Source organism: Diabrotica undecimpunctata, chromosome 2 (genome assembly GCF_040954645.1).
Source record: "Diabrotica undecimpunctata isolate CICGRU chromosome 2, icDiaUnde3, whole genome shotgun sequence".
Taxonomy (NCBI): Eukaryota; Metazoa; Arthropoda; class Insecta; order Coleoptera; family Chrysomelidae; genus Diabrotica; species Diabrotica undecimpunctata.
The window spans coordinates 50,795,452-50,809,085 of NC_092804.1; the positions used below are offsets into that span (position 1 = coordinate 50,795,452).

At 30.3% G+C, this 13,634-nt stretch overlaps 1 protein-coding gene across 1 annotated transcript in view; it reads left to right on the forward strand.

Annotated features, from left to right (window-relative positions):
• LOC140434523 (uncharacterized) overlaps window positions 1-8,326 on the forward strand; it is a 28,622-nt gene extending 20,296 nt beyond the window's left edge. Inside the window, exons 7-9 of the mRNA XM_072522856.1 lie at window positions 990-1,016; window positions 3,989-4,033; window positions 8,147-8,326. Coding sequence (XP_072378957.1) covers window positions 990-1,016; window positions 3,989-4,033; window positions 8,147-8,170 — 96 coding nt within the window. The 3' untranslated portion in view covers window positions 8,171-8,326. The remainder of the gene's footprint in view (window positions 1-989; window positions 1,017-3,988; window positions 4,034-8,146) is intronic.
• The last annotated feature ends 5,308 nt before the right edge of the window (window positions 8,327-13,634 follow it).

A 13,634-nucleotide genomic window follows, 5' to 3' on the forward strand; every position in this document is an offset into this window, starting at 1 on the left:
CAACAACTCTGATCCATGAGGTCATATTGAGAATACATCGTCTACATATCTCCACCATACTGTGGGTTATAAATTTTGTTTAGAAATAATATTTGTTTCAAAATCTTCCATAAATATATCGGCTAATAATGGAGATAAACTAGAGCCTATTGCTAAACCAAAATTTTGTTTATAGAATTCATTATTTGCCTGAAAATATGTATTATCAGTACATAATGTTAATAACTCCATTATAGCTGATTTGGATTTTTACATTGGATTTTTACAAAATAGATAATGTCTGGAGTAACATCCAGATGTACCACTTAAAATCTAGTTTTTTACTTATAACAATTAACTCTACTACTTCAAATCTTCTACATTAATGTCCTTGATCTTTAGACTACCTATTATCAGGTACCTAATTATCTAATAGAGTATCTTCAATCATTTTTTTCTGTAGATAAATTTAAATATTACAAACTTACTGCTTGGTCAAAAAATACAGTGCCGTTGACTTCTCCCTTTAGTACACAAACTGCTTTGGCTGGCATTATGGTTTAGAAATTAAGCAAACAAATTGTAAATTTGTATAAAAGCGAATTAAATGAATTCGAGTAAAACTAATTTTACAGCTCAACTGTAGGCAAATGAAAAAGTGACAGAATTTAAATGTAATCCCATTTAAATAGTAATTACTTTAATATGCCACAAGAAATAGCCTCAGATCAATATCAAATGTTTAAGTATCAAAATTAAAAATCTTGGATGATTAATGCCTCGGAAATACGACGCGTGTTAAGAATTTTGAAATTGTCATGATAGTTATCATATAGCTATTTGCACACATCTGGTTATGGGCAAGTAATTTGAAATCGTAGGTATTTTACAAATAATTTTCACCGTTTGTTTTTGCGAAGTCTAATCTTCCATACATACATCCAACCTATATTTGATTTTGATTATATTTGATTCAATATTCAATTCAATGATTCAATATTTATTTTCAGGTACTTCCTGCCATTCGCAAGTTGAAGGTAAGATAATTTAATCATTTACAGACTTCCGGCTTTAATACATTTAAACGTAGGAGGTATTGAGTATGGTCAAATTAGTTTACTGTATTTTTCTATCCCATTGAAAGGGTAGACATTTTTGACATATAAATTACTCCTGACAATAAATAACAAATGACCAAAGACGTGCATGCTAAGTATTTTTAATACAGATCAATTTTTATTATTTTACTTTGATGCTACTTAACTTTGAAGCCATTAATCTAGGATAACCCGTTTTTAATTATTGTATTTTTATTTTAATAGATTATTCGTCTTCTCCATGTACCATGTCCTTTCAGAACGTTGGTTACAATCATAGCTATCTGAATTTTATTCACTGCCACCCTAAATAGCATGCTTGTATCAACACCATACCAATTTCGCAAGTTCTTCAACCATGAGGTTTTTCTCCGTCCTGGACTGCGTTTGCCTGCTATTTTTCGTTGCATGATATTTTGTAGCAACCTATATTTGGGACCTCTGATTACATGTCCGAAATACTCCAGCTTTCTCTGCTTGATGCTTTTTATGATCTCAGTAGTCTTACTGAGACGTTCTAGTATTGTGCAGTTTGGAATCTTCTCCACCCAGGAAACTTTTAAAATTCTTCTATAGCACCACATTTCGAAAGCTTCAAGGCAATTTAGATCGATTTTATTCACAGTCCAGGACTCGACACCATAAAGTAAGACCGAGAACACGTAGCAGAGAAGTAAGCGGATCCTCAATGCCAATTTTAGGTCTCTGTTACATAACACCTTGGACATCCTTCTAAAAGCCGCTCTAGCCTGCTCTATCCTAGATCTAATTTCGCCGTGACTTTCTGCGTTACAATTTAATTGCTATCCAAGGTAAACGATTTTATCAACTTGCTCAAGTTTGGTATTATTTACATAATAGACGGTTTTATATGCTGTTGTTTACTTATTACGAGTATTTTGATTTTCCGTATGTTCAGATCCAGACCTGCCTTCCTACAACTCTCAACGACACTATCAAGTAGTGTTTGCAGATCTTCTTATATATTAGATATTGTATATAATAGATTATGGTAAAAAGAAAACGTACAATTAAAAAAGAGTGTTATTTCGAAGTAATAGCACACATGATATAGGGTAAACTATACTTTAAGAAAAAGTATTACGTCAAACTCTTCAGTTTAGAAAAAGCGATAAGTTTACTAATAAATTTACTTTGGGATCAAGCAGTGTTTTGACGAGTGAGGAGAAGGCTATTTCAGAAGAATGGATATTGGCAAGTTACAAAACAGGACTTCCAGTTAGAAAAATAGATGTTCAATGTTCGGTTAAGGAATTTTTAGATTCAAACCTACGTGAAACTCCATTTAAGAACAATTTTTTTAGGAGAAGACTGGTATCTAAGCTTTTTTAAGCGCCATGAGATTTTAACTCACCAAACACCAGAAGCAGTTACTAAAAAGTAAAAATTTAGATTACATTCTGCAAGACCCCACTAGAATTTAATGGGAATGAAACATGTTTTATCTGTTGCACCAGTACGTTACATAAAAAAACGTAAAAGCTGAAACTATAAAACATGAGTTTTAGGCAAGTGGGTTATATCCATAAAACGCATCAGGTAGAGACTTTACCAAATGACTGGAAACAAAAAAGGAGACTGAGATTTATCCAGATAATAATACACAAGTAGAGCAAAAAGTTTCACATAATATTCCGTTTATCTACTTTAACTAATTCAAAAAACAGTTGCTGAAGAGAAAATTGTACTATTTAAAAAAAAATCAGTTTGACGATACAAGTCATGATAGGTTTAAAAAAAACAATAGCCATTTGTATATGGAAATTCTTGATGAATCAGAACAGCAATAAATCAATAGAGCAGTGGACACAGAAATAGAAAATATGTAAATTATTATCGACGAAATTCTACTGTGTCGACTAGATGTAAATAAAGAGACAAAAATCAACCAACATTTATTTAGTCACATGCCTTTCAAAGAAAATATGGAGACACCTAAAAAAACTACAAGGATATGTCGCATAGGAATGGCATGAAGAAAAATTACTTACGGGAAAATAAAAAAAAAACTCACCCTTTACAAGAAACGATGGAGACAAATGATATATTACAAGAAAATGTAACACAAAAAGGATTTGTAGAAAAATTACTCATAGAGGAGAACAAAAATAAAACTCAGCCTTTAGAAGAAGTTGTGCAGTCAAGTGATATATCACAATAAATTGTAAGCCAGAAGGTGCCTATAGAAGAAAAATCACTTATAGGGGACAATAAAGAAAATGCCCAAAATAATAAAAGCATTCTATCTATATTCAACAGAATGACTTTCCTTATAATCCAATATCTGTCGGGAAAACTTTGTATCATGTGTGCTGCATGTGTGGATGAGTGCAACCGAACATAATATTATAATTTGTGCATTATAAAAATTAGTCCATTTGTAGATAAGGATAACATTTTTTATTGTAAGACTTCTGTTGTTAAAATCTTTGAAAAAATTGTTTTATTCTATTTTTTTATTCTATTATTCAAAATAGAATAATTCTTTAGTGCAGCTAGGTACCTACATATTGTTTTAATAATATGACTTATTTATGCCAATTACTGGTATTTAGCTGGACAATTACAAATAAACATTGATTTAGATGGCAGAAATGTTTTTTAAATCTTTTAGAAATAATCCTAACAAACCAAAAAATAATATTAAGGTATTTATGTGTAAAATTTTATTTAAAAAAATTATATTAACTAAATCCACCTTCTTAACTGGCCTATCACTGTATAGTTTACCCTACTTTTATTTTAATTATGAAGATATGTTGATTGTAACGAAACATTTTATTCATTTCGTCTATTCTAAATATTTTGTATACACATATTAAGAATCGAAATATTAGCAAGTTCTATTACTTTTCCTACACACTATATGAAAATTTTATTTTTTTTTACAGGCAGATACATCTAGTGCCATTAATGCAATTAAACACAAAGTTCAAGTAAGTGAATAAACTACAAAATTAAAATGTTTTTATAAAATACTCATTAACATAATACATAGAATAACAGCTTCTCGAGAAGAGAAATTTTAAACTTTATTATTATATATATATATATATATATATATATATATATAATAAAGTTATTATATATATATATATATATATATATATATAATGTCGGTTTACAACGTTCTTTGACGTCTTCTGATTTCCAATCTCCATCTCATTCTATTGTTCCATAGATCGTCCTCCAGTTCTCTTTCCCTGATTTCTTTATCAACTCCTCTCCAACTTCTTCTAGGCCTTCCTGGTCTCCGCCTACCTCTTGGTTGCCATTCAAGAATTTGTCTTGGTATTCTATTCTCCGGCATTCTCCTTACGTGTCCGTACCATCTGAGTTGTGTCGTTTTGATGTCATCAACAATATTATGTGTAACCCCCATGATTTCTCGGACTCTCTCGTTTGTTATTCTGTCGCGTCCGGAGATCACTTGATTTTCCTCTACGAGAAGGATATGTTGATCTCCTCCGATACTCATGTACTCAGTTTTTTCCATATTTACTTCCAAACCCCACTCTGTAAACTCTTCTAATAGTTTTCGCATCATGTAACTGAGTTTTTTAGAGTACTGTGCGATGATGACCTGGTGATCCGCAAAGCACAGAGTGTAAAAAGTTAAGTCCATTAGTGGTATACCCATATTCGTACATTTTTTCTTCCATTTGTTGAGTGCTGCTGCGAGGTATATTTTGAATAATGTTGGGGATATACAGCATCCTTGTGTTAGTCCTTTAGTCACTTTGAATCCCGATGTTATCGGATTTCCTGTTTTAATTCTTGTTGTTTGTTGGTAGTACAACGTTTTTACCGCTTCAATCAATTCTATATTTATATTTGTTTTCCCAAGTGCCTCCCATAATTTATCAAGCGGGACACTATCATATGCTTTCCTAGGTCTACGAACGTCAAGTGGACTTCTTGGCCACGAGCAACTTTCTTTTCAATTATCTGAGTAATAGAGAAGACATGGTCTACTGTAGATCGACCTGCACGAAAACCAGCCTGTTCTTCGGCTTCCATATCTTAGTATCCTTCTTCTATTCGATTTTTTATCATCCCATATATTCTGCTAATACTACTAGTAAGTAGTACTACTAAACTTTATTATATTCTATTATTATTATTTTATTTTTTCCGTAGTCATCCCATTACACCCTTTCCCTTTGGGAAAATAATCTCTTGTCCTTTATACTGCTTTACTATGTTGTCTATATAGTTGTTTTAGTCCAGTCTTATTTTTTACCTAGGTATTAATGTTTTCCACTAGACATTTGCACATAATAGCTATGCTATTTCCGTCCATCCTGATAGAAATTTTAATAATTAATAACAACTCCTCTTATTATAAGATTATATCTCGATTTGTGTATATATATATATATATATATATATATATATATATATATATATATATATCTTTAAGGTATATGACCGTTTAATTTAATATAAAAAAATGTGCACTCGTAAGTGAATGGGATGTTTTCGGTCAATTTGGAGATAAAAAAGAAAAGAGTTGTGCTACTTTATCTATTTATTGAAGACGTTTCGCCTATTGTTCAATAAGCATCATCAGTTCATCTAAAAGAGTGTTATTAGCGATACATCTAATATGAAAAAACAATTAAGTAAATTATCTTACCTTTAAAAGATCTGTAGCATTACAATGTTGTTATTGCAAAGAAACATCAAAAAATTAATATAATAAATATAACAGCAAAAAATATAGAAACACAGAACGTTGGAAGATTCCCAATTTAACTAATTTGTTTTAAATTTCACTTTTGAAAACATTGATTGATTAAATCTATCAAAAAATATAATTGTCAATTTTGAATTGTTATATAAACAACGGCACGGCTAGGGTTCTTGACTGTAATATATATACTATAATAATAAACACGAGCTTTCAAATACTTCATTTTCATGATATGATCATAACAGTCAAGAACCCTAGCCGTGCCGTTGTTTATATAACAATTCAAAATTGACAATTATATTTTTTGATAGATTTAATCAATCAATGTTTTCAAAAGTGAAATTTAAAACAAATTAGTTAAATTGGGAATCTTCCAACGTTCTGTGTTTCTATATTTTTTGCTGTTATATTTATTATATTAATTTTTTGATGTTTCTTTGCAATAACATCATTGTAATGCTACAGATCTTTTAAAGGTAAGATCATTTACTTAATTGTTTTTTCATATTAGATGTATCGCTAATAACACTCTTTTAGATAAACTGATGATGCTTATTGAACAATAGGCGAAACGTCTTCAATAAATAGATAAAGTAGCACAACTCTTGTCTTTTTTATCTCCAAATTTACCGAAAACATCCCATTCACTTACGAGTGCACATTTTTATATATATATATATATATATATATATATATATATATATATATATATATATATATATATATATATATATATATATATATATATATATATATATATATAAAAGGCGAGTCTTCTACAGCTGGCACCGTTTTTCGCATCCTAATTTCCAGCGTTTTCTGTCGAAGCAAATTTTAAATCTCTGGCGGTCATTGAACTTTCGAGATCTTCTCTCCATGGCCGTCTTGGTCTACCTCGTATTCTTCTAGTGGGTGGAGTTCATTTTTTATCTTTTGGCCATCTATGTTTAGGTACTCTCTGCAGGTGTCTATACCAGTTTAATATTTTGGCTTCGATAGTATCTATTATATCTGTTAATTTCCACTTCTCTAATAATGTCTACTTTCCTTACCCTATCAACTCTAGTGTGCCGGCAATATCGTCTCCAATAGTCCATTTCCATGGCCTTTATTTTTGATTTGTTTCTTTGATTGATTTCCCAAAGTTTGGCGCCGTACAACCCAATACTTTCTATTATTGTTTCATAAATTCTTCTTATTTTTTTTTAGTAATCTTGCTTAACCAATCTCAAAATGTATTTCTTTGTTACTCCCTGAGGTTTTAATTGATTTTATAATTCCCATTTCGATTTGTTGGCTTTCTGGTTTCTGCTTTCTCTCCTGTAACTAAATACTTGATTTTTTGTGTGTTAATTGTAAGGTACCACTTGGTGTACTCTTCTTCCAGTTTTCTAAGCATATAGTCTATATCACTCTCCTCTTCAGCTAGAATGGATTGGTCGTCAGCGAAGTATATCGTGTACAGTTTCTCGTCTTCGATTGGAATGCTCACGTTACAGCATTTTCTTTTCTACGCTGAGTGCGCCTCATTCAGATATATTTTAAAGACTGTAGGTGCTATTTAGCAGCCTTACTTTAGACCCTTACTAATAAGAATTTCTATAGTTAATTTGTTTCCAGTTTTTTGTAAAGCTATTGTACTGTTTTTTTTTCATTGTTACCTAGAGTACTGAAAGTGGTACGCTATCGAATGCCTTTGTCAGATCTATAAAGACTACATGAGTTGAAAGGTTGTGCGCTAATCTTTTCTGAATAACCTGCTTTAGAGATAATATGCTGACCATACAGGATCTGCCTGTACGAAAACCATTTTGTTCTTCTACATCTGTGATCTCTTTTTCAATTTTATTTTTTATTATTTTTTAATAGAGTCTTGTGGAGTCAATTTATGACACTTAGCCCCCTGTAGTTTAAACAATTCTTTTTATCTGCTTTTTTGTAAATGTTGTTAATATGTGCTTTTGTCCACTCCAGTGATAAGTTATGTCCTTTATAGAATAAGGTGAAAACATACGCTAGCAATTCCCGCAATACTTATGGGCTGTGTTTTAGTAATTCGTTCAGTATACTTGTGGTCCGCATACTGTACTGTTATTTTATCGTCTTCATTGTATTCCACTTCATATGTTATTTTAATGGTATTCGTAAATTGTGGTCTTGTTTCACTCAGAAGGTGTAATGTTCGATCCAAGATCTTTCTTGTATTAAATCTATTCTACTTAATTCTTGTCTGTTCTCATCTCGATATATATATATATATATATATATATATATATATATATATATATATATATATATATACATATATACATATTTTAATAGTTTTCGTTTACTAATATGAAATCTTTTACAGAATCGTCTAAAGATTAGCCAATAGCGACAATGCAGCTGATGCGTAATTGATGCAAGGAACCCCCACTTTTGGTGGTATCTCATAACATATTTTCCAATTGCATATTAAATACGTAGTATACAAAACACAATTTACTGTTACCAATCGTTATAATGTGTAAAATAAATCTTTGTTGTTTTCTCTTAATAGTTTTTTTTGCGAGAATCATTTGTAAGGTACCGTATTTATTATTTATAATTAATCCTTGAATATTTAACTACTTGTCGAGTCTAAACGTATACCTAGAGATATTCCTATATGATGATTTATATTTTTTACATTAGGTATGTGAACATAACATCTAAATATATGAAGATGTTTCAGATCCATTTTTTGATCAGATGCATCTTTTTTCTTCACTGGTAAATAATTGATGAGATACACAGTAGTATTAGCTGTTTGTGTCTACAGTTGTTTTGTACAAGTTTTTTCCAGAATAGTTCGACTATATTTTTCAGGTCTACCATTCTGTTCTGGACTAAAGAAACAATAAGTTCATGTTTTATGTCTCTGTGTTAGAAAGTCCCTAATCTACTATGCTGAAGGCGAAGCGATATAGGTTTATTTAAAATATATACTGAATTGTCAGCAAAAATGAGTCAGATAAAATTAAATTATTAGAATTTTTCACCAAGCAACAAAAAACAAAATTTGTTTAATTTGTTAATGTTTGTATTAAAGTTTGTATTTATGAAAGATCTATAAAGTAAAAATTGAAATGCGAATAAACTTATTTTAAACTTTAATTGTGGCTTATTCCCATTATTATAATAATTACGTTTATAAGGATGAAGGAGATATACAAAGATGTATTAAATTAAAATTTTATTTTATTTAATAATTTTATTTTCTGATCAAAAATTTATTTTATAACAACTCTTCTATTAACTTCAAAGTTTTTCGTTGAAAGGGCCTTTAATTGTCTGGCGTCATTGCCTCCACATCACTCACCAAGCTCAATAAAAATAACTCACTCGAACTGTTCTTTTTGTTCTTGAATTTAATTCTTTTTATTTCATTATTTCTATGTATTCAGACATCTGCTTATCCACCTCCTTTGCTGATACTTTCCTTTTTTTTGTTTTTAGGTAATGTACATGAAACATCCTACTGTTCTTGGGTGTCTTCCACATACACCCTAATAGTTTCATCCTCATCTGTTTCTAAAAACCCCTCTTCATCTAGTTGGAAAGATTTGCCGGTATCCAAACTCACGAACCACACTCTATCTTGAGACAAACGACTGTTTCCTTCGATGACCAAATTATATCTGACTTCTCCGGTTCTCATGATCGGCTCACAAATTCCCATTTAAAAAACGACCGTCCAATCAAAAGCTCAAATTGTGTTTACCATGATTTTGGAAAAGCCTAATTTCGGTTTCAGAGAAAAACTAAATAGCTTACTTTAAAATTGGTTTTGTCAATACACAATTTATACATATTTCAAAAGATTAGAATATGGTCATTTAATACTCGATTATACAAACAATGAAAAGATTAACTTACAGGTAAAATGTCTTCGAATTCTAAACAAAGGTTTTTTTGATAATTTTGTTTAAAACGGAAAAAGGTCGTTTGCCAAACAAATTTCTATTGTTATCTACACTAAATCTTATCTGAAATTACTATATACATTTTGTTTATGATATCTTAAAATTTTATTCCGATGGATCTTTTTATTTATTTTTTTCTTTGGTTGGGAAAGAAGAAGTATGACAATACATACAAATAAAATATTTACCTGTCTTATTCAATCTGCTGGCTATAATTTGCCACAAGGAATCAGATAAATCTCTATTGGAGTATCCAGGCTGAGACTGATCATACAGAACATTATTCGCTCTGACATAACATACCAGTTAATCTATTTCCGAAGTACTCCATTTATTCCCTAAAAAAATACAAATTTGAATAACCCATTTTTCTAATTTTAACAATATAACTTTACCAGCGTGCGACTAACGCACGTAAAAATAAATTAATAGTAATGGTTCTTATTCTTTTTTAGGGGTATGTCCTTGATAATAATTGACCCTGTTTACTTTAGGTTTAGGGATACACACTTTTTGTTTTGCTTAACGCTAATGCTAATAAAAATATAAAAAAAATAAACAAACATTTTATAGGACAATTAAAAATATTGATATGTCAATGGTCAATGTCATTGCTCAGAACAGTACAAATTAATGCAAAATGTTCCATATTCATCGACCAAACGATCAAAAATTCCAACAAGTCCGAATTTTAAAACTGGACTATCGCGGTCGGTCGCTGTAAGTGATGGAAGGTCCACCAGGCTGACTCTGACTATACATTTTCATAGACTCATAATGTTGGTCGATCGTGGACGGTCGGTCTGGTCGAGCAGTCTGATTCCTCCCTTACCCTACTGAACCTTATATTTGACAATCGAAACATCGGGAAGCGTCTAAACATTTATTACATAAAATATGTATTTCGCTACTATTGGTCCTTGCGGCAGGAGGATATGTTTCAACCAATAAATTCCACGTACTTGGAATGTTACTTTGGTGTGAAATTCATATACGGAATGGTACTTATACATTAGCGAGGCATTATTTCTTTTGCTATGAAGGTTTTGCTTTCCCGGTATTTTAATAACATTAGCTGTACTACTTTAGAAGAATATTCTAAAAGAGCTTCGAAACTCTGCAAATAGTAGAGATGCAGCCCCAAGATTACTCTTTAAAAGGAAATTAGAAAAAGTTAAATATTTACAACAGGAAGATATAATTAAATTACGAGTATATAAAAATTTATACAAATTTCCTTATGAGCAAAATAATAGAGTGCTTGAAGAAGTCGATACAACAACCGGATTTGCAGCTGCAAAATTGGAAGATTGGGTGCATTTTGCAAGCATTAAGTTGCTTCTGCACATTTTTTAAATTGTAACTATTTGCAACATTCCAGCTACTAATCCTGAAGATCGATACTAAGTAGATAAATTACCTTTTGGCAAAAAAGTTCAACCTTTTTCATTTTATAGCGGGCTTTTAGGATCTAGTTAATGTATTACAGAACATTATGGTAATACTAGCGTTGGTAATATTAATGACAATAATGTTAGAGAAGATATTCTTTTAAACAAAAAAGAAGCAGATAACCAACAAGAATTTTCTTTTACATATTTCATTCATACGCTACAAGATAAAAATGTTACATTTGAAACTAATTCATCAACGTTAAAATTATTGCACGAAAGATTATCCCATATTAAAATCAAAACGGTTAAGAAAGTTTTTTTAAACACAACAGGAAGTTCCTCGGCAAGACGATTTGGACACAAGGCCAATATAAGAAAGCAACCAACTTCAATTAGTCAAAGAAAATTGGGAATTACTAGAGGGCCAAATAGATTACCATTTGGACAACCACTTAAAAATGAACCTTTTAAAAAAAGGTTAAAAACGCGTCACAATATTTCGTCCAACATCGCAGCAAATCAAACAAATCCAACTTAACATGCCGAACCATATTTAATTTCGCATAAATATTACATTTTAAATATTTAAAAAATTTTAATATTTATTTAAATATATTCTGTTTTATTTCCCATTGCATTGATTTAGTTTTCTTTATTGATTTGATTTAATTATTAATTTGATTAACAAATATTCTAAAATCAGTCTCCTTTTCTGATTTTGATAAAAAGTCGTCTTTTTTGGTCTACGAATATTTAACATTGCGCATATGAATCTCGCACCAAATAACATTTCATATACGTGTCTGGCGCCTCGCCGCCTATTGGTTGAAACATGGACGGGTGCCGCAAATGACCAATAGAAAAATCCTAGGTGAAAAGTATATATACCTACGGAATGTTTCGATCGGGAAAAGTCTAAAAATATAAAAATATACAGGGTGTTCCATTAAAAAATTACGATTGTTATAATATGGATAGCCCTGTATATTTGAAAATATTTTTAAAGTATGGTCCTATCTATTCTTCAACTTTGACCCAAATTAATTTTTTCGTATCTGTTATAACTAGACTTAAAATGTCAAATTTTGCATATTTTTATATATTTTTATATTCAAACTTACAGATAGCATGAAAATGCCAATATTTAGTTTTGTTTTATAATCACTTGGTAATTCTTGGTATAGTAACTAATAAATGACAGCGGCTTATAGTTTTGTCACGTTTTGTTCTGGAATTAAGAGTTTGTGTTTGCCAGTTTATGTATCTAGGTAAAAATTTTTATTTTGACGGTCAGTTTCACTTGGTTTCACTTTTATTGTAAAATTGAAGGCTTAAACAACGTGTATTTCTAATTGTGAATAATTATTGTGCTTTGGAAATGCCGAAAATAAGCAATGTTTCATCTTGGATAAAACCTTACACAGAGCTATCTATGGATATGGATAAAGTTTATTGCTCATGTTGTGGCAAAACCGTAAGTACATACGTATTATTTTTTTATTTTATTTACACGGTGGTACAAACAAAGATTTTAAAATTGGAGATTATGTTTAAGAAAAGTACCGACACAAGGATAGTTCGCAATAAATCGATGTATATTTTCTTTTTTAAGCATCTTTTAAACTCCTTGTGATAAAAAATAGGATACCTATTTAAAATTCAAATCATTCAATAGTCTACTGAAAGCTCGCTAACAATTTTTGTCTAACAATAGCATAGTTTCCTTTAGTTTTGCTAAAAACAAAAACATATCATATATTGGACTTAATTAAGTGCTTTTAATTTATGCTCACAGTATTTTTCCTTTAAATGTAAACAGAAAAGACCAACAGCCTCTTGTAAATATTTGGGGGTTCTTCCATCTTACACAGTCATTTCTTGACATTTTCAAGATTACTACATCGATTTTTATTTGATTTAATTTAAATATTTTAATTATTATGTAAAGACGGTTCATTTTTAGTTTATTTCTACAATCTTAGATTTTAAAAATGGGTACAACTATAGAATATTTATATTCTTTTTTAGATTTCATCTGAAAAGAAATTTCAAATAAATCGGCATGTCAGTTAAAATTATCTAATGAAAACTTTAGCTCTTTTTTAAAAAAATATTGCAAACAAAACATTCCCAGTGAACGAACTCTAAAGAGAAATAATGTCAATTTGTTATACTTCTCAGTTATCCACAAAATAAAATCCGAAATAGGTAATAATTACTTTTACATATGTGTGGACGAGACCATTGACTCGTCAGTAAGATACATTGTGCACTTATTGATTGGTGTACTTAGCGATGAAACCTTTACAAAATCGTATTTAATTTCCTGTAAGCAAGTGGAAAAAACCAACGCTCTAACAATATCGCGGTTTCTACAAGAAGCATTAGCAAACTTTTTTCTTCCTGCTGCTGTGCCTAATGATAAATTATTGCTTATTTTATCTGATGCCGCACCATATATGGTGAAAGCAGGAAAAAATATAAAAATATTTTATCCAAA